At 35.4% G+C, this 26,617-nt stretch overlaps 2 protein-coding genes across 6 annotated transcripts; one reads left to right on the top strand and one right to left on the bottom strand.

Moving 5' to 3' along the window:
• Nucleotides 1-3,950: 3,950 nt before the first annotated feature.
• Nucleotides 3,951-14,599, top strand: LOC128224551 (cilia- and flagella-associated protein 77-like). Of its 4 annotated transcripts, none has more exons than XM_052934430.1 (8): nucleotides 3,951-4,159; nucleotides 5,002-5,098; nucleotides 5,419-5,526; nucleotides 5,770-5,902; nucleotides 6,253-6,355; nucleotides 7,011-7,052; nucleotides 11,522-11,629; nucleotides 13,013-14,599. In XM_052934430.1, exons 1-8 carry the CDS (start codon nucleotides 4,052-4,054, stop codon nucleotides 13,139-13,141), a joined length of 828 nt encoding a protein of 275 aa, XP_052790390.1. In that variant the 5' UTR covers nucleotides 3,951-4,051; the 3' UTR covers nucleotides 13,142-14,599. The 4 variants fall into 4 exon arrangements, with proteins under 4 accessions (XP_052790390.1, XP_052790389.1, XP_052790392.1 ...); XM_052934429.1 differs by having other exon boundaries at nucleotides 11,519-11,629; XM_052934432.1 differs by lacking the exon at nucleotides 7,011-7,052.
• Nucleotides 14,600-18,917: 4,318 nt separating this feature from the next.
• Nucleotides 18,918-25,214, bottom strand: LOC128222825 (uncharacterized). 2 transcript variants are annotated; one of them, XM_052931956.1, is made up of 6 exons: nucleotides 25,012-25,214; nucleotides 23,775-23,903; nucleotides 22,641-22,736; nucleotides 21,559-22,176; nucleotides 20,741-20,893; nucleotides 18,918-20,018 (listed from the first exon to the last, which is right to left on the bottom strand). In XM_052931956.1, the coding sequence occupies exons 1-6, from the start codon at nucleotides 25,211-25,213 to the stop codon at nucleotides 19,813-19,815; spliced, it is 1,404 nt and encodes a 467-aa protein (XP_052787916.1). In that variant the 5' UTR covers nucleotide 25,214; the 3' UTR covers nucleotides 18,918-19,812. The 2 variants fall into 2 exon arrangements, with proteins under 2 accessions (XP_052787916.1, XP_052787917.1); XM_052931957.1 differs by having other exon boundaries at nucleotides 19,881-20,237.
• Nucleotides 25,215-26,617: the final 1,403 nt, after the last annotated feature.

Below are 26,617 nucleotides of genomic sequence, written 5' to 3'. Positions count from 1 at the left end.
TCAACATAAAATATCGTGCCCTAAGGTTAGGCAACAGACAACAGTTTTGGTTAAGAACGCTCAATGCAGTGGTTTAATGTGGCTCGAATTTGGAAATAAAATGTTATTATTGACAGTAAATGTGTTATAACCATGAGCTATGAATGTCTATATCTGCTAGTAACGTGTTAACAAGTACACAGCGCGTGCGCGTGCGTGCGTGCGTGTGTGTGTGCGCGCGCGTGTACAGGTTGAGATCATAATTATATATATTATGTTATTTCGTCTTCGAGTAATATTTTTGTACGAACATAACCATAAGAAGTAATTGTCGGTAGTTATATAGTCCGTATAAAAAAGCCGTCTGTGCACGTGTTATCGTCATTTGAGGGCATACAGAGCTGTTACATATATATATATATATATAACTACGCTAGCAACAACAATCACCATATATATGCATGCAGCAATGTACACATTTTTGTAAATTACTTGAGGTTTCAGGTTCAAAAAAGTCACAGCCAATAGCGTTAACGTTAACATTTCAATCAAAATAGAAGCCCAGGGAGGTATTCATAAATCTTCTAAAGTCATTTTCTTAAGATATGTATCTCATGTATTTGATATAATATGATATCTGAAATACTTTTTCATCGATAATATTGAATATACATACTTTTTTAATCACTTTTACCTTTGTTTTAATTTGCCTATGACAATTGTAAAAAACAACATTTTAAGTTAAGAAATGGCTTAAGATGGTTTTTACAGTTGTTAAGTGTTGCATTCTTAATCTTAATGTATCTAAGGGACACAATTGTTTATATACTACAGCATATTTCTCTATTGTAGTTATTCATACTGAATACTATGCCTGTAGTATTGTATTTCACTTGATGCTTGGGTATGAATGAATAAACATGTAACTCCATTTCAGATCTTATGAATCTAACCCATTCCACAGGTTGTTGTAAGAACTAAACCAACAACGCAATGTTCATTAAGATCGATACGCTAGGTACAGTTGTCAAGAGTGTTTTTATACATTCCGACAAGTCTGCATGCCATTTTTGTTCTCGTTTTTAACGTCATTTATATTGTACGGTTGAACAGGGAAAAACATGAATGGTGTTATTTTAGTACTTTTGCTTGAAATAAAATGTCGATTTTTTTAAAAATATGTAATTGGAAATAAACTTTTAAGTGTCAATCCTACAAGAATAAAGTCGTGCGTTGTCCTTATTACTGAATTTAATGGTTCTAACATGAACGATTCATGTTTGACTGTAAGACCTGAAAAAATAACGAACAGGATTATGTTTTATTTGTAATATCTCGGTTGGAGCACAAATCATATTTCGTAACAAAGGGATCACTTTCAGTTTATGTATAGGGCCATTGCGCTGGTATTGATCAACCAGACATACATCTTTTTGTATTTATAATGTTAATGAAAGGGCTGATTTGGCATTGTATATGCCATCATGTTTCGCACAAAGCGCTTTGTTACCCTTTTGTTAACGCAATACTTTCAAATAGAAAAATAAACTTTATTCAAAATCTTCCTTTTAAATAAAAGTATCCACAAAACGAAAGCATGCGTGTATTGACGAAATTGTAAAGTCATACTGTATTCATAATTCATAGATGTCATATTCTCATTATGAGCGATATTCCGTATTATTAAATGAGGCCAAATGCTAAATAATTATTTGTTTCCGAATTGTTTAAACTTAAAAGTAGGGTAGGTAGGTCGAGTTGTGCCCGAATATCATTGTGACAATTCAAAAGAGCACCAGTTGGTCAGAGTTCTCTCTAAAAAAACATTTCGGAGGCTTTCTGATGCAAGAAAACTACCGAAAAGATATGCCAAAAAGGAGAAAAAAACGATCTTGTGTTTTAGTCATATGACAATAAATTTTCGGTCGGTGGAAAAAAAACGTTATTTCGGGTTACCGGAAACAAACAGGTTTTTAACGTTACGCCTTAACATTGTTGAAAAGCAATGAGCGAATGTGAAAACTGAACTCATTACAATTAGTTGGTTGTTCAATTTAATCAGAAATGCAGCAATGACGATTGATTTTAAGCCTGAAAGGAAATCAACGAAGTTGTGATTTGATCCGAATAAATAATTACAAAGGCATCTCATTATGAGTTCGATTTCAAGTCTATGTGAATTAAACAATACAAACTACAAACAAAATTCCTTAAATGGGGGCTCGCATCTCCGACTCTGGAAAATAAATGACGATGGAAGCTTTTTCTCAAAAATAAATAAGGATAATGTACAGTGCCAAAACTCATACCAGCAGCAACCAACAGAAACTGTTACTGGTAATAACAATATAACCTTGTCGAGCAGGGCGAGTGGAAACTGTAACCATACTAACGGAAGAACTTCCAAATGTGTACAGGGCCGTAACAATATGAAGGAAATAGTGGATAACAGCAATATGTGTACGAATTATGATCTTGGAGAACCGCTTTTCGATGGCATCCGTAGTCGTGACAACGGTTCAACTATGTCAGTAGGATCTGTCGACCTCAGCAACGGTCGATCCGGAATGGCGCATCCGACCCGCGTGTACGGAGAAATCACCAGGGAAGTGTTATTTTGTTTAAATATAACGTATACAAGCAGGTACGATTGATATATTCTGGAAACAATGAATTAATCAGACTTAAAGACATGAAAATGCAAATTAAATACTAACATGTAGATGGGAACCACATTGTACATTGTATGCAGACACAAGCTATACATTGTCCAAACAAAACAACGACTGGCGAGGGCGGGGGGAAGGGATGGAAGGGGTGCAAATGACAAATAAATGAATGTTCAAATATTTAAAATCTGTATGAACGAGTGAGTGAGTGAGTGAGTGAGTGAGTGAGTGAGTGAGTGAGAGAGTGAGAGAGTGAGTGAGTGAGTGAGTGAGTGAGTGAGTGAGTGAGTGAGTGAGTGAGTGAGTGAGTGAGTAACTTGAATGGATAGTTGGATTGGTGTATGTGCTTAGGATGTGTTCTAGATTATTGTATGAATTCCATGTACGGAAACCAATATTCTTATATCATTTGAGTGAAAGTTCTTCTGGATTTTGGTACGTTCCGGAACAGTCTCATTTGGTACATGTGTATAAGAGCAAACTGCTCACTGGCCGTTGGTCTTTTGTTAATTTAAAGTTTCTTTAAAATAAACAATTCATTATAAAACTGCCAGAACATTAAAAACAACATGAATCTAATCAAGTTATTTTGTGAGGACTACATTTCAACCCTTAATTGTAATTATTCTGAAAGTGTTGATGGATTAAAATAGTGCACACAATTTGTATTTATTATTTCATATCGATTTAATTATTATGTGAACTGAGAAATTAGGATCGGTGATGATATTTTGTGAAGTTTCAGACATTATGTTGTTCAGTTTAAAGTTTGTTGTCGATTTACCCCCTTTTCTGTTGCTTTTGGTAGTCGTAACAAATGAATGAAAACTACAACGAATGAATGAATGTTTGAATGAATGAATGCAAAACGAATGGACGGACGAATGACTATATGAATTCATAAATGAAAGAGAGAATGCATGCATGGACGAGCGAATGAGTGGATTAGGAAGCTCATTATTCAATGATTATTATGATTGAACCAATTAATATGATGCATTTCAAGTTTTAACTTTTGATAAACTATTTCAGGTCATGGACACCAATTTTTGCTTTGCTTGAACACAAATTCATAGATAGGAAAAGAAACAGTGAACAGGTGAGTACTGATATGAACTACTATAACCTTATATTTTGAAATCACAACGGCGAGTAATCCATGCGGAGAGTTTGCGTATGTATAACTCAGTTACTTCCCTTGAAATATTTTGACTGGTTTCAATAAAATATATTGTTTCGTATCATATTAGCACTCTACAGACAAAAATTGAGACCCGTCAAATGTCACGTGACAGATTGATTACTCGTCTCCAAGGTGATTTGTCCTTATTTCCCAAAGATTATGTTGATTAATCGTTAGGATAAACAATAGAATAAAATAAGTTCTACAAAAAAGTTTAATAATGGCGGCCGATACATTATCTTTGTTTGAAAGTCCCTATAAATATACGGCAGCAGGAGAACTTGGAATAAACAGGGATACTATGCTTCAAAATGAACTTTTACTAAGGGTATGTAAAATGTCACATTATTTCGTGTTAAACTTATCTAACAATACACTTATATCGTACAATGCATGGCTTGAAGACAGTCTTCACAATGTTCGTTGAAAATATAAATAAAACATGTGAATAATTATTTTATAACGAATTGTACAAATCCTATTAACATCTGAAGTTTGAACCTATCAGTGTAGAGAAAAAGTTGTGTGATATGTGTGTGTAAGAACAAGCCACTGGGTAAGCTCAGCGTCCAGTCATGGATTCCAAACTTGCCCTGCAGGTTTACTTAAATCAATACAGCAGTGTCTGGAGTAAAAGGCCAAAGTCGCTGGATCTGCCTTATTGGTTAATGAGGGAAGAGTGTAGTGTGTGTGGGTACAAACTAGGGAGCCTGTTAGCTTAGTTGGTAGACTGCAATGCTAGTGTTCTTGGGTTCATAGGTTCAAGTCCAACACAGTCACATTATTCCTTACAGGTTAACGTTAGGACATGCAATATATAATATTAGGCTCAAAATATGACCGGTTGACAGATCCCTGAGCTCTACCAAGTATGGGTACCATATAAAACTGGTTCTTAACAACACCAGGGAGTAGGATTGTTATTGGTCCCAGGCAATAGACAAACATTATCACACAATATTTTAAAGCTTTAACGGTTTCTGTTTCTGTTGAAATGATTTTTTTTAAACTTAATATTTTAACTTAAATAAAATAATCCCAAAGGCAACACCGTTATTATATTTGATGTGTTTTCATTTAAATAGTTTTACAATTGTCTTGAGAGCTTTAATCTTTACATAGACAATTTTTAATGTTTGATCCCTGAATTACTTTTTCTGGTTATTGCAGACAGAATTAGGCAAACCAAAAAGGCGAGGGGTAATCATTCCTGCAGGAACCACATATGGCCGACCAAATGGTATGAGGGATGGTGGATCCTCAGAAGGTGGGTGTTTGTTTTGTTCATTGTCAATTTGCAATTCTTCTTTGAATATACTGATCTGTTGACCAATTCCATGTATAGAACTTGCTAGTAAAGTAGATTTAACTTCAAGGAAAGCAACACAATATTTTCTAACAAATATTTTTTTATGTATTTAGATTAAATAGCAATATAGTCAGATGGTAACAGTTAAACCTACACATACTGTACGTACATGTATAACTTCCACACTGGTCAAAATATTACCAGCGTAATATGATATATTTTTAAATCATATAAATGAAAGAATGTGACAATTGTAACACATGTATACCATATTTCAGCTTTACATGGGTGGCCAACCATTTCATCCAGCACCTTGCCATTCAAGAGAAAAGAAAAGGCATCACAGAGAGATTTCATGGCCCTCAACAGAGCTGCTGTCTCAGCTGGTAAGAGACATTTATGTAAAATTTCACTGTGTATATGTTATTGCAAATCACATTTCAGCACATGTTAGAACGTGGTATAGTTTTAATTGAATGGTAACATTTTTTCATTTTTTAGTCTTTTTTAAAGCATTGTAATATGTATAATTAAGAAAGTCTTTGCTTATGATTAATTTGCGTTTCATTTTCATTTAATATTTATTAATTATATATTTTCATGTAATAGCACATGGTTTTACCTGGCAGGTCTAGTCACAGCAAATGCTCAGTATGAGTTCCGAGCCACACACGATGTACGGGGAAAAACTACAAGTGAAGAAGGCCAGAGAAACAGAACTCGCAGAATGCCGCCAAGCATGGTGTATGGAATCTCTACCAGGTAATTGAAAGAGTTCAAACAGACTATTAATAAATAAGGAGGTGTACATTAACTGAGTTTTCATGCTTTTGATTATAGACATTTAATGTCATTTATATAACATTAACACTGGCAGCATTCTGGAGTGGGGCCGTTGGCTCTTGTTTCTGTAAATAGCATAGACCCTAAGATAATCTGAAAGGCAATAACCTAAGCTATTGAAAATAATTTTGTTATTGACTTTTTAAAAACATAATTCAAGATTAAGTCTTAATCAGTTATTTTTGTATCTTTTAAAATTTACAATGTTAAGAATTGTTCGCATACTTTTAATTGATCAGTAAAGAAGCATACATCATTTATATTTTCAGGCCTTCCACTCCAATTTTCGACCTTCTGGAACACAAATACCAGGATAAATGGTTACAGGAGCGCCGCAAGTTAGAGCTTGCCAAGAGACAGGAAGAGAGCAAGGTAGGGCAGCAGATTTACCTCCCCTTGAAGAGTTATGCACGGGAATCTCATGGTGCACATTTTGGGGGTGTTTGATTATCACATCTGTTACTGTAAAACAAATTCTTGCAATTTGACAAAACGTTTACTCCATTACTGTCTCTTGTCAAGTCAAAGCTGAAATATTTATGATATTGACAGATTGCTTCAATAAGTGAGAAACTTGTTTCAACTATAAAAAGAGGAAGCAAGAGATGACAAATTTAGTCATAAAAAACAAGAGTTACATGTCCCTGGTATATATGACTATTTAAAATTAGAATTGCAAGATTGGTATTCTACTTTGCATGTATTGCATGTATATGGCGTCAGTTTTGAGATGGTTGTTCTTTGCATGATCTCAAAAGTCTCGAGACACAATTGATTAAGGTCTTCCTCAAAACAGCTAAATTTTATAGATGTTCTATATATATATTATATTTTATAGATGTTAAATTACAATTGCATTTCAGCGATAGTTTTGATAGATTAAACAGCACAGCTTTTGAACCTCATGACATACTTTATCTTATATTCTTTTTTGACAATTGCTACCAAGTAAAAGCTATTATATTATGTGTGCAAACTGTAAACGGATTGTTAGTTTTACTGCATGCAAATGTTTACGTTTTACTAGATGGGTCGCTACACACACTCAGCAGGTGTAATCAACTCGGCAGTGAGTGCTCTCGGAAATTGTTACAGAAACCTGTCACTTGATCTTTACACAGTTCATATAGTCTAACCAATACAGTGCTTTAGTTGATGCCTGATTTTGAGTTTAATTTGAACTTTGTGTTAACGATAGAAAATGTAGTTAGTTTTGTATAGCAAAAATAATTTTACAGTTTTATTCCTGGCCCATTAAATTACCTTATTTTAGTGGCAGAAATGTTTTAAATGATAGACCAGCATAATTGCTGACGGGCTAAAATGCTAATGAACAAATATTTCAAATCCTCTATATAACAGATTTGAATATTAAGATTGAGCAATAATCATTTCATTAATAAAGAAATAAACACTTAAATTAGTAAAACAATCCAAAGCACTGTTTGGTCTCACTTGTAAAAATAATATATTATGTTGATAGGCAATGTGGAAAAGTCGATTAGATTCTCGTATCTTTTTAATGCCTTTATTCGTAAACTTATGTGCAATTTGTTAACCTGAATTATGCAAAATGACACACAAATAAAGTATGATATGACTTGTAATAGTGGTTTCATATAAGTTAAACATCAAAAGGGTTTATGGTACGTTAGGCACAAGTTGACATCAACTCGTTTATGAGAATCTAGTTTAGACATTTCTTTTTGGCCTTGGGTCTTATTCATTTAGCAACTTCATTTCAATTTTCATCTAATGTGGAATTGGAATTAAAAGTAAAATTATGATAGAAAAAAGCATATTTTGTGACTCTTTATTTTTTTAGTACAATTTCAAATATTTTGGCTATCCATGTAACACCAATATTTCCATAGATAAAAACATGATGAATTATAGTACGAATTAAGCAATCTGACCCATAAATAAGTCAAGTCTCTGACACATTAAACTTTATGTTAAGTTGTGATGCCTAGGGACACCCATACAATTTTTGTATCAAAAAATTTAAAATGTTTTTCACTAGTTGATTACTAAAATGCAAAAGAGATGGCCAAATATCCTCCTTTATAAATCTATGAAGGTCAAACAATCTTCAAATGATACAAAAATATGGGTTCACCAGGCGTCCAAAATTCACATATTTGTGGGTAGGAGACCTTAAGTTGCTGTATGGATGTGGCCCCTTGCTGGTCTTGATCCTCTTTGTGGTGTAAGGTGGTTTATTGTTGTGGCAGGGTGGGATTGTGCGAGTTGTAAACGGTGGTTGGAAGTAGGAGGAATAATATAGTGATTTAAGTTTTAGTAGAATTACATGTAGCTAGTGTTTCGGTGTGAAAGTTATGATCATTTTCATACACATATGTACAAGTACATCAAAGAATGCTTATGTAAAATATGAAATACATGCCACAGAATAACTACATATAGCAGAATAGCTATATAGAGTGATATACAGGTTTTATGTATATGATGAATGGTAACTTTGTGTATGAAAATATAGCAGTAGCGTATGATGTGGTATGTTTTCTTAATTGAAAGTATGAGGAATCTCTATTTTAAACTTAAAGCCAGATCTTACTGTAAACAATACACAGTTAATTTTTAAAGAATAAGATTAAAATTATTGGCTGCGTATGATAGGTTGTATAAATGGATTTGGAAGGAAAAAATGTTTAAAAAATGACCAAAGTATCAAAGAGTTTTGACCTGTTTTTCTCACTTTATTTTTCTGGCGTATTTTGCATCCTAGTATACTTTTTTACAATAAAATTTGGTAGATGTAAACATCATCACCCATGTTTCAGATCATTTGTAGGCAAAGAAAATTCCTCCTGCTTTCAAACATGGATCTACAAATTCAAATGCTTGATGTAAAACTAGACTTGAAATACTAAAAGGATTACCACAGAATAGATGCAACTCCTTTTCTCCCACCATAGCAAGACAATTTAAAGAATTTGATTTTACCATTGTAACTATAATATAAAACTTCTTTAAGCATTTCGCAAATTTTATACTTTTTTTGTAAGAATTAAGAAAATAAATGCATGTTTTACAATATTTAATACTGGAGCAAATCTTTTGTTGTATGTGAAGTTTTGTCAGTCAGAAAAGAGCATTTTTTGTCTAGCCTTTTTCCAACCTCAGTTTTAAAGACCTCTTCATAGCTTAAAATTTAGTTCAATCAGAAGGCAGACATAGCCATGTTTTTGGGAATGTGGTAATAGGAGCTCAGTCTAGTTTTACTAAGCGTGTTGTTTTGCGTTGATAAATCATATAATGACTTTGCTTTATCACAGCCCTGGTTCCAGATTCTAACTTTTGCCAAAAACACAAAATATTTATTTCACCCTGTCTCTGTTACTGACATTGTATTGTAAAACTCACAGTATTGTCCCTTAAAAATAATATGTGACTTCTTTTTAAGGTAACTGGGCATTTAAGGCAATTAATTTCATTTGAACTTATGGGGAGCAACTTTGATCACAACTGAAAAATTCATTTCTGAATAACAGTTTCTGCTTAAAACAGTTAATGGCGTTCAAATATTAAGTCCTTAAACATTTTTCCCTCTTTGTATTTTTGGTGGCAAACAAGATGAGAAAGGTTGGTTGAATGTCATCAATAGAAAATCTCTGTTTCGTAATGAATTGTAACCTAGGTTTGGAATTGAAGAAATGTGTAGTATACATATTATTTTTTTGTTGAAACTGCCATTTTTTGTAGTAAATTCTAAATAGACAGTCAACTAGCATTTTACCGTTTCAGTGTTGGGCTTTATTTTGTACATTATGATTTTGCTCTGATTTAATAGGTTTGTGTTCATTTGTGTTTGTTGACCTGTCATTTTAATTCTTTTTGCAGTTTTTGCAATGGTACAGTAGTATTAAAACGTTTTTCATTCTTTATAAAAACTATAGAGCTCTTCAGATATGCCTTTTTCTAACGAAGGCTTGCTGCAATAGATTTCAGAAACTTAAGGTACTTCAGACTTCTATTGGACAAATATGAAAATATAGTTGACTAAAGGTGTATGTTTGCACTAGAATTTTGTGAATAATTACACTGCAGACATAAACCATCTTGTCCTGAGATAGGTTTACGATCTTATATCTCCATTTCAAGTGCCATTATGTACTGCAGAAGTTGTTCAAACAAGGCTTGAATAGAGTTACCCCACAAGCACCCTTGAGTTTAAGCCATGTTTGGTTTATTTAGCATATTTTGTGGCATTTGTAAACTAACGTAAAATGGTCCTTGTGCTTACAGGAGAAGCAGTTTAATGTGAATTTCAGCTTGATAATTAACCATTGACATAACAATTAAAAGATGATGTAAATTTTGGATTCCTGGTGACCCCATATTATTTTGGTATCTAGTGACTTAAAACAGTTTTAGGAGTAGAAAGGATTATGTAAAAATATACAAACAAATATTTTGGAAACAAGAGTTGTTGGCCTCGGATGATTGAAAAATAGGCTGATTTCACATCCGGTTTCAATTAAAATATTTAAAAAAAATATATATTAAAAACTGCAGTAGCTTTGTCAATTGTCTTTTTGAGTACTTTATTTTACTCATAAGTTAAACAGTTAACAAAGTGAATGCCACCAGTTTCAAATAATAACCAAAGTTAAACAGTGTCACCATATATCAAAATTATATATAATTACCAATGGTTAAAAGAAATGACTAGCTTTGTTTGTACTGGGGTATTAATATTCATGATGACAAATATTTCAGCAAAGAAAGAAATTGCTTGATTTAAGAATGAGAAGAAAGGTATTTGCATGAACTATATTATATCGACCCCAAGATGCTTACTATTATTATGGCATTTATAAAAATATACCTAGTTGACTTAGAACTGCATGTAAAGCAGTTTTATTATGATATTATGTAATTGATACACTTTTCAAAGGCGCAATTGCCAAGGTAAAGAGCTTGATAATCATTTTGCAGATTTGTACAAACAGAACCTAATTTATCATGTTCTTTTAGTTGAAAATGAAGGAATGAAATATTTCCAGTGATATTTAATGCTTTTGTGTAAGGTTTTTAGTTCAATTGACTGAAATTATAATAATTGAAATTTGAATTTGATTGTTCAGTCAGCTGCCCAATATCTTAAGGTAATCAGAATATTGAAGAAAGCCTTTTAATTATTTCCTGTTTGGTATATCCACTTTATATGCCTTTTTTATCATTTTCTATTTTGTTTTATGTCAGTATTTGCATGCCTAGAATTTACTGTATTCTTGGTATTTATTTCTTTGCAAAGAGTTATCCAATGTTTTGAAATCATCCTCTTCAAATCGAAAAATATTCTTGTATTTTTCAATACTTGATATAACTTCAACAAATGTTTTATTATAGTTATCACTAAATAAAACCTTAATGACATTACTTTTTTTAGATAATATTTTTTTATTACTGAAAGACTACTAAGTTGCTAATATTTAAAATGCTTCAAAATCATTTTTAATCACGTAATGTCCAAGACCATGATCTAACTGTCTATCCCCCATCTTGCAGCAGAAGCGCTCCCCGGGGCAGGTATACGAGACCCGGGCCACCTTGTTGAGAACGTACCAGAACCCCGTTGATCCAGACCCACTCTGGCAGATGCCCAAGTTCAAGAACAATGTGAGTATGTCTTTAAGGTGTATGAATATAAAGCAGTCCAATAGCTTGTGCAGAGCATGGTAATATTGCCGACTTGTGTAGTTCAAACCCAGTCTACCAAATTATATTGAGTTTACAATGGATTTAGAACATTTCATGGTTAGTCAGTTTTGGGCTTGGAAATTTGTTATCTTTCGGGACATACCCTGTCTCATGGAGCAACAGATGTTTCTCAGATACCTTCAAATTACGAAAAACATTTATCTGACACAGCTTGCGTTGACTAAGATTTTAAAGAAATAAGTGCATCATGAAGTATGATATGCACACAAAACACTGAAATAGAGAGAAAAAAAAGAAATAAAATGATGAAAGAACCCTTTTTAAAGTATATGGGGATCTTATTTTTTGGTAAATTCCATGCAGGCATTTCATGGTTTGCAATGTGAAACATTTTAGCTTCATGGAAATAAATTGCATGGTTTAATATTATTTTGTCACTTAATATCATATGGTATTCAATTGAATATGAAAGAAAATGAAAAAGCAATAAAAAAATGCTCCCATTAATATTTCAGATTTTCTTTTGTCAATTCTTTTAAAACCATTTCTCGTCTCTTTTAAATCGATTCAAATATTATATCATAAAAGGCAATAATTTCTCTGCTGAAACTCATTTAGCAACTGCATTATGTCCTGTCAATGCTAAATGAAATCTATTCTAAATGGCATTGAAATTGAAAGGAATTAATCAATTGATCTTGCAATTGAAAATGTACTTCACAATGGCATATAAAGGATCTCAAATGATATAAATTTTATGTTGAATTTGTCAGAGTAGTCTGTTTTCATTCACATCATCTTTTTTTTCGATTATTCAATGCATATTAGACATGACTGCTTTTTAAGTTAATGCATTTTTAAAATGAGAAGTAAACTCTCTCAAAAATCCATTAATTTGATGGTTTTCAACATGAGTGTGTTATCAAGTGATATGTACCCTTTTAGAATATGATTTTATAAATATCATATTTTTATTTTTACATGTTAACAACTATCTAATAGAATGCAGAGACAGATTCAGGATTTTCATTATGTAACTGAGGGGCATAAGCTTTTGATTTGCGCCCCTCCTTTTAGAAACATAATTGATTGGGTTTAAAGTATTGGCAGGGGAATTGGGGGGGGTACCACCTGAAGAAAATCTTTACAATTTCTTATCTGAAATGATGCATTTAGGGCTTCTTTTTAGTCTCCAATATCAAAATAAAAAGTAAATATGGATGATTTTAGGGGGTGGAGGCACACCTGGCACGTGCCCCCTCTGGATCCACTATTGGAATGCGTTTTTAATCATTTACTACAAATTCTATTTAAAGTAACAATTTTGCTTCTCTTTTGCAGGCCCAGCCCTCCCTCCAGACCTTCCGATCCGGCCGGGCCCGGACATTTGCTTACGATAACTTCGAGTCTGACATGATTTCCCGGAAAGGAAACCTCGGTCATGGAACATATGAATCTGCAAAGAACTAAACATTCTCAAAAGACTGCTGATTTATTTATTATTAAATCCAAACTGTGATCATCTCAGATAACTTATGTATCAATTAAGTTAAAACCTTTTCAAGATAATGTTTTGTTTGAATGAGTTCTGTGATAGTAGTTACATGTTAAGATGAAACGAAACTTTTAAATTTGTATCAAACTTTGTTTCTTTGATCTTTGAGTCAGAACTGCATGTCGAATTACAATTACATATACTAGCTTTTGAAGCTTGAACTAAAAGAGAATGGTAATGTTCTGGTATATGTGTCAGTATTATTTACACATTTTACTCTTTTGACCAAAAAACAAAATTGTACGAATCAGTATAACATAAAAGTATTTATAAGTATTTGAATTGTAACGTTGATTGTTTTTAATGATTTTTGCATGCTTAAGTATATTTGCTTTAATAATTTTACTCCATTTTTTTAATATATGAGCATTATGCCATATAGTATTGCTAAGAAGTATTGAATTATGTAGTCCTTACACATTCTCACATTTTCATGTTGCTAAAAATAGAAAAAAAAATAACAAGTAGATTTGTTGCTACAAACTAAGATGAAGGTTCGAACAAAGTCCAGGGATATTTAATATGGCAAAACTGTTTGTATTCGTTGTGTATATACTTCATTCATGTGTGGTGTTTTGTGTGTGTTTCACTGTTTCTGATCTGCAATAAGCATTCATAGCAGAATATGTTAAATGTTCTACATTATAAATATATATCCAGGGGAACATCAGATAGGTTGATTATTACGGTTTTGCTGATACCAGCTTTTATTATCAAATATGGTTCAGTATTCTTCCTACATACCATTTTAATCGTGAAAAAAATAATTCTACAATCATTAGTGTATTTGATATTTCATTTAATTTCTATAAACATACAGAAAGTATTTATCAAATAGGTTGATTTTGATTTAAGCAAATGGATTTGTTAAGTGCTACTTCAGCATGTTGTTAATTTTACTCTAGTCCTTTAAGTATAGAAAGCTGCATTATAAAACAGACAGTGTAGTCAAACAATTGCTAAAATTAACTAGTTTAATACCGTTTTTAGAATAAGCTCTAGCATAGAGGTTTCATAAAGGCGTTGTATAGGTAAATATTTCTTATGGTAATGATGTTTGGGTATGTTTCATCATAAGTTGTACAGAAACAATAGAAAAAGTACATTAGAAACTTTTATATAAAGTAAAATTATTATCATTCACTGATGCACAAGAGTAGTAATATTAATTCACAAAATTTAATGTCAAATTTGAGTAATATATATTTCATGCCTATTTTTGTTTAATATTATGCAATTCCAGAAGGCTGCCATAACTGTACATATTATTGTTAAGCACCTTTTAAATCTGTGATACTGGACATTGTAATTGCCACATCCATGTGATATGTTTAATCAACTGATCGAAAAACAATACAACTTTATTGAGTCAGTTTTTAGCGTTTTTATGTTACCTTCATGATCAAGCAACATTAAGTGTACCCGATTTGTAATTATAGGGATTTGAAATTTAAACCCTATATTCAGAGGATGGCAAGCCATAGAGCATAATAATTCATATGGCAGTGTACAGATCATCAGACAAATACATTAAAAACAAGAAGTACCCAAGCCAGCAATAACAAAGTAAATACTGAACAAAGAAAATACTAACGAAACATTTTGTTAATTAATTGTTGGTGTTACAGCATTGGTACAGTCTGTGTGACCTGTTATATTAATATATTTTTTCCTCTCTCATCTGTGTACGCTGTGTTCGCACATTTTGAAAAAGCGATCGGTTGGAAGCCAAGATATCCATATGGTATGAACTAAAACAATCTGAGTATGATTGAGGCAGTTCATTGACAGCAATGGTAATTTTATCACTGCTAACTCCCCCTATCACCAGCAAAGCTGTTATTATGTTTTTAAGACTCACTAGGTCATACTCAGTATTACCAATAAACCAGAACATAAATAACTACACTGTGGATGGTGTACCGGGCAACTTCTTACAGCCTTAACAAACGCACTCTGTAGTAGAACACAGTAGGATCTCTAAAACGTAGTACGTCATCAACAGTTTTCATTCAAAGTAAACCTCCTGAACCTGAGTGAGATCTATAAAGCATAAAACGCTTTTTTTGTTCTGTCCACAAGAAGCTCATATGACGTATGTATGTGTCTTTGCAAGAACACCAAGCCTATGAGACGTATGTTGACAAGAACACCAAGCTCATGAGACGTATATAAGTGTCCTGGCACGAACAACAAGCTCATGAGACGTATGTATGTGTCCTGGCACGAACACCAAGCTCATGAGACGTATGTATGTGTCCTGGCACGGACAACAAGGTCTTGAGACGTATGTATGTGTCCTGGCACGAACAACAAGCTCATGAGACGTATGTATGTGTCCTGGCACGAACACCAAGCTCATGAGACGTATGTATGTGTCCTGGCACGAACAACAAGCTCATGAGACGTATGTTTGTGTCCTGGCACGAACAACAAGCTCATGAGACGTATGTTTGTGTCCTGGCACGAACAACAAGCTCATGAGACGTATGTATGTATCCTGACACAAACAACAAGCTCATGAGACGTATGTATGTGTCCTGACACGAACACCAAGCTCATGAGACGTATGTTTGTGTCCTGACACGAACAACAAGCTCATGATACGTATGTATGTATCCTGGCACGAAAAACAAACTCATGAGACGTATGTATGTGTCCTGACACGAACAACAAGCTCATGAGACGTTTGTATGTGTCCTGGCACGAACAACAAGCTCATGAGACGTATGCATGTGTCCTGGCACGAACACCAAGCTCATGAGACGTATGTTTGTGTCCTGACACGAACAACAAGCTCATGATACGTATGTATGTATCCTGGCACGAACAACAAACTCATGAGACGTATGTATGTGTCCTGACACGAACAACAAGCTCATGATACGTATGTTTGTGTCCTGACACGAACAACAAGCTCATGATACGTATGTGTGTGTCCTGACACGAACAACAAGCTCATGATGAGTATGTATGTGTCATGGCAAGAACAACAAGCTCATATGACGTATGTATGTGTCTTTGCAAGAACACCAAACCCATGAGACGTATGTTGACAAGAACAACAAGCTCATGAGACGTATGTATGTGTCATGACAAGAACACCAAGCTCATGAGACGTATGTACGTGTCCTGGCACAACAACAAGCTCTTGAGACATATGTTTGTGTCCTGGCACGAACAGCAAGCTCATGCGACGTATGTTTGTGTCTTGGCACGAACAACAAGCTCATGAGACGTATGCATGTGTCCTGGCACGAACAGCAAGCTCATGCGACGTATGTTTGTGTCCTGGCACGAACAACAAGCTCGTGCGACGTATGTTTGTGTCCTGGCACGAACAACAAGCTCATGAGACATATGTATGTGTCTTGGCACAAACAACAAGCTCATGCGACGTATGTATGTGTCTGGGCACTAACAACAAGCTCATGAGACGTATGTATGTGTCTTAGCACGAACAACAAGCTCATGCGACGTATGTATGTGTCTTGGCACTAACAACAAGCTCATGCGACGTATGTATGTGTCATGACACGAACACCATGAACTCAAGCTCATGATACGTATGTATGTGTCTTGGCACGAATAACAAGCTCATGAAAAGTATGTATGTGTCCTGGTACGAACAACAAGCTCATGAGACGTATGTATGTGTCTTGGCTCTAACAACAAGCTCACGCGACGTATGTATGTGTCATGACACGAACACCACGAACACCAAGCTCATGAGACGTATGTATGTGTCCTGGCACAAACAATATGTTCATAAGACGTATGTATGTGTCTTGGCAAGAACAACAAGCTCATGAGACGTATGTATGTGTCATGACACGAACACCATGAACACCAAGCTCATGAGACGTATGTTTGTGTCTCGGCAAGAACAACAAGCTCATGAGACGTACTTATGTGTCCTGCCAAGTGCAAGCTCATGAGACGTATGTTGGCAAGTACAACAAGCTCATGCGACGTATATAATATGTGTCATGACAAGAACAACAAGCTCATGCGACGTATTTGCGTCCTGGCAAGTACAACATGTTCATTAGACATATTTTGCGTCCTGGCAAGTACAACAAGCTCATGCGACGTATTTGCGTCCTGGCAAGTACAACATGTTCATTAGACATATTTTGCGTCCTGGCAAGTACAACATGTTCATTAGACATATTTTGCGTCCTGGCAAGTACAACATGTTCATCAGACGATTTTGGCGCCCTGGCAAGTACAACATGTTCATCAGAAGTATTTTGCGTCCTGGCAAGTACAACATGTCCATCAGACGTATTTTGCGTCCTGGCAAGTACAACATGTTCATCAGACGTATTTTGCGTCCTGGCAAGTACAACAAGCTCATGAGACGTATGTATGTGTCTTGGCACGAACACCAAGATCATGAGACGTATGTATGTGTCTTGACACGAACACCAAGCTCATGAGACGTATGTATGTGTCTTGGTGCGAACAGCAAATTCTTGAGACGTATGTATGTGTCTTGGCACGAAGACCGAGCTCATGAGACGTATGTATGTGTCTTGACACGAACACCAAGCTCACGAGACGTATGTATGTGTCTTGGCACGAACACCAAGCTCACGAGACGTATGTATGTGTCTTGGCACTTACAACAAGCTCATGCGACGTATGTATGTGTCTTGGTGCGAACAGCAAGTTCATAAGACGTGTGTATGTGACTAGCAAGTGCAACAAGGTTATGAGACGTATTTTGGCAAGTAAAACAAGCTCATTCGAAGTATGTATGTATCATGACAAGAACAACAAGCTCAGACGTATTTTGCGTCCTGGCAAGTACAACATGCTCATAAGACGTACTTATGTGTCCTGCCAAGTACAAGCTCATGAGACGTATGTTGGCAAGTACAACAAGCTCATGCGACGTATATAATATGTGTCATATCAAGAACAACAAGCTCATGCGACGTATTTGCGTCCTGGCAAGTACAACATGTTCATTAGACGTATTTTTCGTCCTGGCAAGTACAACATGTTCATCAGACGATTTTGGCGTCCTGGCAAGTACAACATGTTCATCAGACGTATTTTGCGTCCTGGCAAGTACAACATGTCCATCAGACGTATTTTGCGTCCTGTCAAGTACAACATGTTCATCAGACGTATTTTGCGTCCTGTCAAGTTCAACATGTTCATCAGACGTTTTTTTTGCGTCCTGGCAAGTACAACATGTTCATCAGACCTATTTTGCGTCCTGGCAAGTACAACAAGCTCATGACACCTATATATGTGTCTTGGCATCTGCAGCATGCTCACAAGACACGTATTTTATTCATCTATTAAGTGGAAATATATACTGCATCAGCGTATTAATTGTAAAGGTATGAATTCATTGTTATAATTAGGTATTTTACGAGTTTATATTCCGGCCAACTGGGTGGGCATGGCCTTGTCCCACCTCTAGTGCCGCCACTGGGGCTTGGCGCTTATGCCTTCATTGCATTGCTTAGTCGGTTGACCCATGGCAAAATGGCCATTGACTTTGGTTTGAATAACTCGGTATGCACACTTCTCTTCTTTGATTCTTTCTGCTTACAACCACTCCGCACTTGCACAGTGTTTGACATGTTTGTCGCATATGATGTCAACACCAACGTTGGATTGGAAATACATAATTAGTTTAGAAGTAAAAGGTAAAACACAGAGACAAGTACACATTATTTATGATTTATTTCCACTGAATACAATGTTTAGATCAAAAATATATATATTAATATTCACAGCCACTGCACACAAACAATAGGCTCTTATTTAACATATATGTAATAAATATGGAATGTACTTTTATTTATATGATAAAGTCACGCATGCTCTTTTGATTAAAACATTATATCTTGAAAAACAATCAAATTTGTTTGAATTCCATTCGTACAATACCGGTAATCAAGATTTATTCAAAAACGCTCCATCCACGGTTGTCTGTCTCAGCCTTTGTTCGTGGAAGCAGTGGCAGCGAATAAACAAAACAAAATGGCATCGTTACACTAGTTTTCGGAGAAAGACACTTGTATGCGCCATTATCCTTAAACCTGAATACCTCACATTCACAATTCCACAGTGAAAGTAGTCATTATACATGCATATGTTTAGAAATATCTATAATATGCTTTCGGGTAGTTAATTGAATTTTATGAGTGAATTATAATTGATATTTCACTGTTTGAATCAGTAAAAATATAAATTTGGTATTTTTCACTTTTTTGAAATTTAAGCCCGCTCTCGGTTCAAAATCAAACGTCCGCGCGCACGGGGCTGGCTCACAAATTCAACGAAAGATTTCCGAATTGACATTACGTGTTTTGTAAAAAATGTAACAAAATGACTTTTAATTTCTTAGTTTAGGCATATAATAAAAAGAAAAGTTTGTTTTTGTTTTAGATAGCAATATATTTCACTTCGTAAACACCAAAACTTAATATTTCACTCGCGGCTACTCCATTCTTGAAATATGAATTTTGGTGCTCACTCGGTGAAATATATTACAATCTTACACTGAAACAAACAATTATCCTCTATATCTTATAAAATGATCTTTTATCTCGATGCATTTTCAATGCCAAGGTTTCCTAGTTGCATGACCCAGCTTCATAACATTAGCGTGTGGGTCATTTCTACGAATCATAGCCTCATATTCCTGCTGAAGCGTGTGATTGGCTGAGACAGACTTGTGGGCGGAGTTTTCTTCGTATAGAATCCCATATTGCTCTTCTTCAGTGAGGAATTCCTCTGACGTCATATACTTTGACGTCTTTTTAACTGTCAACCAATGACAATAATTAGTTGTTGTTACGTACAGATATATTGAGCTCATTTATACTACACATGATATTCGTTAAACTGTAGATCATACAATAGACAGTTAACTTGGTTTATTCAATTTATCTACAAATTATCTACAAATATCTACAAATTATCTTCAATGCTATGAAACAGATATCGCCTTGAAATAATTTGGAATGCCGGTCATCTTTGATTCTGCGAAATAAAAACATAAACAAGTTTTTTAAATAGCATGTATATTTTACAAAAAGCCTATACATGTATATACAGATAACTTATTTTTTAAAAATAAACGTGGCCATTTTGAGAACATTGCAGTTTTAAAACATCAAACTGTTTCTAATCCAGCACAGCGGAACATTTTTCTGCTTGCAAAACTTTCATACAGTATACGTCAGCTGTTCGAAACAGGATTTAATTCGATACATATTGTAAAAATATGCATACATGGTCGTTTTATCTAAAGTTCCCGCTATGAACGTTTCTAAACACTTACTTGTTGACACATTTCAAATAAAGTTTTTGTTAACCTGAACATCCTTCCACGATTTTTATAAGTTTTTCATAGCATGTGGAACAAATGCGCCAGGATTGAGCGACACAGTATTGTTTGAAAAACTATTTGTTTCTTTTTTATTTACGTCTGTAAAATCTAATCAAATGGTTACCAAATGCGACCTTCTACAAACAAGACTCACGTATAGATTTCCTAGGTGTTCCCATAGTCGTGGCTCTGGATTTAGCGGTACGAGTTGACCTGTTGGACCGGACAGAGCGACCCGCATCGGACGTAGAGCCCCAATTTGTTTCTCCCTCTAAAAAGTTTGCCATGCCTGTGGGTTGCTCAGGTGCTGTCATACAAATAGTTAAATGCAACTTTTTTTAAACAAATTATATTTTTTATGTTATTGAAACTTCAAAGAGGAGGCATCTATTTTTACTATTTCACATTTTTCTAACGATCTAGCTGCTGTAATAAATTATCAACTGCCTGACTTCCGACTGTCGCTACATTCACAAACATTTTTTACACATCATATAAAGCTCACATTTAAACTTACTAGACAGTTAATACAAATGGAATTGGATTATGATATCATCAGAAAGAAAACTTATTAGAACACTTCAACAATGTGTGTATACCACGTCATAAATGCTTCGCCGGACGACAATATTTTGCTCTGAATGAAGACTTTGAAGAAAGATAACTACAATTTCTTCACCATTTTAAATGAAACATAGCGCAGTCTACGCCGCTTACAGAACCCAGTCTTAGTTTGGAAACAGGTTGTCGAAGTGTTTGAGTAAACTGATCTTTTTTTTTTGCAATGAAGTGAATGCGGGCCCTGTAGCAGCATAGACTGCCCTATATCTCATTTAAAATGGTGAAGAAAAAGAAAAGTTATCTTGAATTTAAGTCTTTATATAATGCAAAATATTGCCTTCCGACGTAGCCTATAATATATATTATGATGTTATTTATATCGTGGTATACACACACCGTTCAATAAATTACCATCGAAGTCCTGTGTAACAGACATGGTTTTACTTCTAACAATCTTTTTTCTTGGGGAAACAGGTGCCGCTGATCGTCGTGAAGTAAAGCCGCCTATTTTAGTACTGGTAGCCGACCTCTGCATACGTGGGACAGCGCCGACCTTGCTACTCCTAACAGACGGGCCTTTCACCGACCTTGCAGTGCCATTCTGTCCCTGTTTTGTAGATTTTACACGAGGAGCCTTATAAGCCGGCAGATCCCTTATGCTTGGCGCTTTAACACTTGGCGCTCTCACACTTGGCGCTCTCACGCTCATGGCTTTCTCACTTGGTGCGCGCATGCTCGGCGCTTTCACACTTCTCACGCTGTGGAAGCTCTTCTCACTTTTTAATGTTCTGACTTCCATAGTATTTTCCGGGGACATAAAATTCCCGCCAGTGATTGCTAGCGGTCGTTTCACATCACCATTCATCATGCCATTGTGTCTGCTCGGGTGTATAGGAGTTTTTCTACCCCCGTACGGTGTGATTTCTCCGTAATAAAATGACCGCTCCTTCTGGCTTCGGGCACTTCGGGCGCTTTTGGGCATCTTGCTTCCTAATGGACTGATTGGAAGGGTTGGTCCATTGTCCATTTCTAAATAAATACAGAACGTTTTTAAATAAAAACCAGTCTATAATAGTTTTAGTAAGTCCGGAAAAACACACATACATTACAGTGTATGACGTAACCTCTGGTCCTAAGATGCTGATGAACGTGGTGGGTAATACAAATAATAGGTTCAGCGGAATATGCCATATTTTACAAATTAGCGACAAAACTATATAACTTAATACATTTCTAGAAATGCTTATTACGATCATATCTTTGGTTTTCCAATTAAATTCTTAAAAATAGGGCCAGATCATTTCCCTCCATTGAAGTATAAAATGAAAAAAAATCCACGTAAATTGATTATGCACTTGCACTTCAAAATTTCTTTTTACGATTTTTTTTCAAAATGTTATGATGTTGAAAAAAACAGCAACCAGCTTTGACCAATATATAAGAGGGATTCCACAAGTTCAAAAGCTGAGTTTTATACGCTTATATCCACTTACCAGAGAATGGGTCCATTCCCCTCGGTGTTTGCGACCCCCAGGTTTTGCCTTTAAAATCCAAGTTCATTGAACTCTCTCCTAACGGATTCATCACGTCTGCAAAAGGAATCCATTTATTCGACATGCTCTTCCGTACATTATTTTTAGTTTATTTGAATAAACAATTGACATCGGATCACCATTGAACATTTTAAATTTCAACTGCGTTACTAGCGTATGTTTGTACATCAATGGCAACTCTTCCATCCACATTGACAACAAGCGTGTATCGGTTAGAGTTTATTAAGCAATTTATTCGTGAATAATGCACCAGTAAATTGTAACGACGACCCCCCTCCCTCCCAGGTCCGGGGGTATACCGGGGATAGCCGGGGAAATGGGCCGTGTTTTTACCTTTCAGGTGGCCGCGCAGTGCCGGGTGAATGCTGTGGTTTTGTCTTCGCGCAAAATATAGCGGGTAAATGGGCCTTACCTTGGGTCCCTTGGGTGCGGGGGCATTTGGCGGGGATTTTAACATCAGTTCGTCCCCGCAGGACGGGGATTTTACCCGGGGTTGGCTGGACCGAAAGTCAAACTCCCCGCTATTCCCCGGACCTGGGGGGGGGGGGGGGCGTGGTTACAATTGACTGGTGCATAAGTAACTTCAAGGAGGGGAGCGCAGTTAATCAACTTAGTGTTACCCCCTCCCAAATTGCATCAAATTAAGCCGTGCGCCTGTCAAAATGAAATTTCAATCACTGTCAGATATTGTGACGTCATTTAAATCAGCGTTGACACTGAAATTGTGCCTTTACAAACAGTGGGCTTGTTTGTATGCGCATGCGCATTTTCAGCAATTTTATTAATTAATCATAGAGTCGTCTTTAGCAATAAGTAACGATCCTTCACAAGTAAAAACTAAACATTTAAAAAGAAATCTAACGCCCCTGATTGGCTTACGATGTTGGGAAAATCAACCGGTGTAACAAGAACTTCTTATAATCAAACACACTCGACTCTCTTGTACATGGTTTAATTACCTTAATGTTCTACCAACATTTTCCTCTGTCGACGCAGTGATGATTGTCCTCCATCTCTTGAAAGGCGGCTTCGAAGCTCTTGTACATTGTTTAATTTACCATATGTGTAACATACCTTTCTTTTTTCTACGCCGTGGAGATCTGTAAGTAGTTTCTCCCTCCATCTCCAGGAAGGCCTCCAATCTTTTGTCCATAGCGGCAGGTGCGTCTAGGGAGATGGACATCTCGCTCAGTGGGTGCTCCTCTGTATATGGTTGTTAAATATCGGTAAAATATTCTTTACGATTGCAATATAATGTAAGATTCTTGATAAATGCAATATAAATTTAGATTTCTGACCATTGCAATAGGAAGTAGGATTATTGTCGATTGCAATAAAACTCAGTTTCTTGACGATTGCAATATTAAAGTGACACTCTTATTCAAAATCAATACATACACGTGTATAACAAAAAACACATACATTTTGACTGATAAACCTTTAACTACTTACTAAATAATGCATTTATGGTAAATATTAATTACTGATAACAAGATTGTAAGAGTGAATTTAAAAGCAGAAAGCGCAAAATTATTAAATGATTGGTGAATGCATAAAGATTTACTGTGGTCTACCATAGTCTCATAAGGTAGAAATACTGTGTTTATGCTCATTTCTTTCAAATTAAACTCGATATCCTTCATAAGAACCATTGTTTTTGACATTTATTAATCGTTTTTGGAATATTAAAATAATATCATTGATTGTAGTAAATCTTATTTAGGAGTAAGACTGTATCTTTAACTAAAATTCTTGACGAGAGCAATATAAACAATGCGTTTATTGGACGTTTCTTTTCATGAATTGACCATACGTCGGACCTCCACATGAACAATATTGATAACTTTAAACCACGTGAACAATTACATCCATTGTTTTTATTCTCATATACTTTATTAAGGAAAAGGTCCATCATTGTACATGCACGAAGCTGTTTCGTTTTTACGGGCATACGATCAGTTTTACGACCATTCATATCAATCCAAATGCATTGTAGATAGCGTATGGTCAGATACTTCTTTTTTAAAATGGTCGTTTATTCTGACCTATTGTATACTATACAGTCGAACTCCAATGGCTCGAACTCCCTGGGACAGCAAAAAAAAATCGAGCCAAGCGGAATAGTCTACCTTCAGTATTAATAAATCGGTCCTTATATCTACTTCAAATCAATGAGGAATTCGAGCCAAGCGAGGTCGAACAACGGGGTTCGACTGTTGTAATATTTTCTAGCCTGCGGTGTGCGTTGCAAGAGCACGTCAAGTCTAGTTTTTCTATTAGACTTAAATTTAACGGCCAATTTATAACCTACCCGAAATAAAAATCTTCTTTTCCCGCGCTTTCTTCTTCTCTCGCCCTTGAATGCACACATGTAGGTAGTAGATTATGGCGGCGGCCACCAGCAGGGCGGCTGCGAGGACCAGCAGGACGATCAGCCACACATATTTCGTGGTGTATGTAGGGGTGGGAGGTTCGGTAGGAAAACCTGTATATTGATATTCTTGTTTTGACATGTACGTGAAGTTAGCGGCCTAGCGGCGTGAAGTTAGCGGCCTAGCGGCGTGAAGTTAGCGGCCTAGCAGCGTGAAGTTAGCGGTCTGGCGGCCTAGCGGCGTGAAGTTGGCGGCCTAGCGGCCTAATTATTTTTTTCTATTTCCAAGCAAGTGTTAATGCGTTTTTTTAAACAATGATAAATCAAGGTTTTTTTATTCATATAGTAACATAGCGGCCTTAAATTGCTATATATTCACAAATTATCACTCTGAAGCGTTTTTCAACTTTTTTTCAAAAAAGTCGATCAAGCACTTCAGCGACCTAGCGGCATAGCGGCGTGAAATTAGCGGCCTAGCGGCCTAGCGGCCTAAATTGAATCCTATTTCAAAGCATGTATACATGCATTTTCTTCTAAAACAATGACATTTTAACTGTTTTATGCACAAATTAACACATTGAAGCGATTATCAACAGTTTTTTTTCCAAAAACGTTGATAAAGCAGTCAGTTAATTCAAAGCATTAAACATGCACGTTCTTCTAAAACAATGGTGTATTTACTATTTTTATGCACAAATCATCACGCTGAAGCGTTTTTCATTTTTTTTCGCCAAAAAAGTCGATCGAACACTTCAGCGGCCTAGCGGCCTAGCGGCGTGAAGTTAACGGCCTAGCGGGTTAGCGGCCTAAAATGATTTCCTATTTCAAACCATGTATACATGCATTTTCTTCTAAAACAATGACATATTAACTATTTTAATGCACAAATTAACACTTTGAAGCTATTAGCGTTATCAACAGGTTTTTTTCAAAAGCGTCGATAAAGCAGTTAGCTATTTCAAAGCATTAAACATGCCTGTTCTTCTAAAACAATGATATATTTAATGTTTTATGCACAAATTATCACTCTAAAGCGTTTTAGATTTTTTATTTTCAAAAAAGTCGATCGAGCACTTCAGCGGCCTAGCGGCGTGAAGTTAGCGGCCTAGCAGCCTAGCGGCCTAAAATGCTATCCTATTTCAAAGCATGTATACATGCATTGTTTTTTCTAATACAATGATATATTAACTGTTTTAAGCACACACTATCACTCTGAGGCGATTATCAACCTTATTTTCAAAAAGTCGAACAAGCAGTCAGCTTTTCAAAGCATGTGAACATGCCTATCCTTCTCAAAAATATGTTGATAATCGCCTATTTCAAAGCATGTATACATGCATTTTCTTCTAAAACAATGACATATTAACTGTTTTTATGCACAAATTAACACTTTGAAGCTATTAGCGACTATCAATAGTTTTTTTAAGAGAGAAAGTGAGAATTTGTGCATAAAAACAGTAAATACATCATTGTTTTAGAAGAACATGCATGTTTAATGCATTGAAATAGCTGACTGCTTTATCGACGCTTTTGAAAAAAAAAACCT

Source organism: Mya arenaria, chromosome 17 (assembly GCF_026914265.1).
Source record: "Mya arenaria isolate MELC-2E11 chromosome 17, ASM2691426v1".
NCBI classification, from domain to species: domain Eukaryota; kingdom Metazoa; phylum Mollusca; class Bivalvia; order Myida; family Myidae; genus Mya; species Mya arenaria.
The sequence above is the reverse complement of the archived record's forward strand: the minus strand, read 5'-3'. Positions and strand labels throughout refer to the sequence as shown.

What these genes read in the sequence shown, in the direction of transcription:
- LOC128224551 (XM_052934429.1), top strand. Translation starts at nt 4,052, where the DNA reads ATGGCGGCCGATACATTATCTTTGTTTGAAAGTCCCTATAAATATACG. An exon ending in GTGTATGGAATCTCTACCAG is followed by an intron (nt 5,903 to 6,252) that starts GTAATTGAAAGA and finishes TTATATTTTCAG; the next exon opens with GCCTTCCACTCCAATTTTCG. An exon ending in TGCCCAAGTTCAAGAACAAT is followed by an intron (nt 11,630 to 13,012) that starts GTGAGTATGTCT and finishes TCTCTTTTGCAG; the next exon opens with GCCCAGCCCTCCCTCCAGAC.
- LOC128222825 (XM_052931956.1), bottom strand. Translation starts at nt 25,213, where the DNA reads ATGTCAAAACAAGAATATCAATATACAGGTTTTCCTACCGAACCTCCC. An exon ending in AAAGAAGATTTTTATTTCGG is followed by an intron (nt 23,904 to 25,011) that starts GTAGGTTATAAA and finishes AACCATATACAG; the next exon opens with AGGAGCACCCACTGAGCGAG. An exon ending in TGTTACACAGGACTTCGATG is followed by an intron (nt 20,894 to 21,558) that starts GTAATTTATTGA and finishes TTTGTATGACAG; the next exon opens with CACCTGAGCAACCCACAGGC.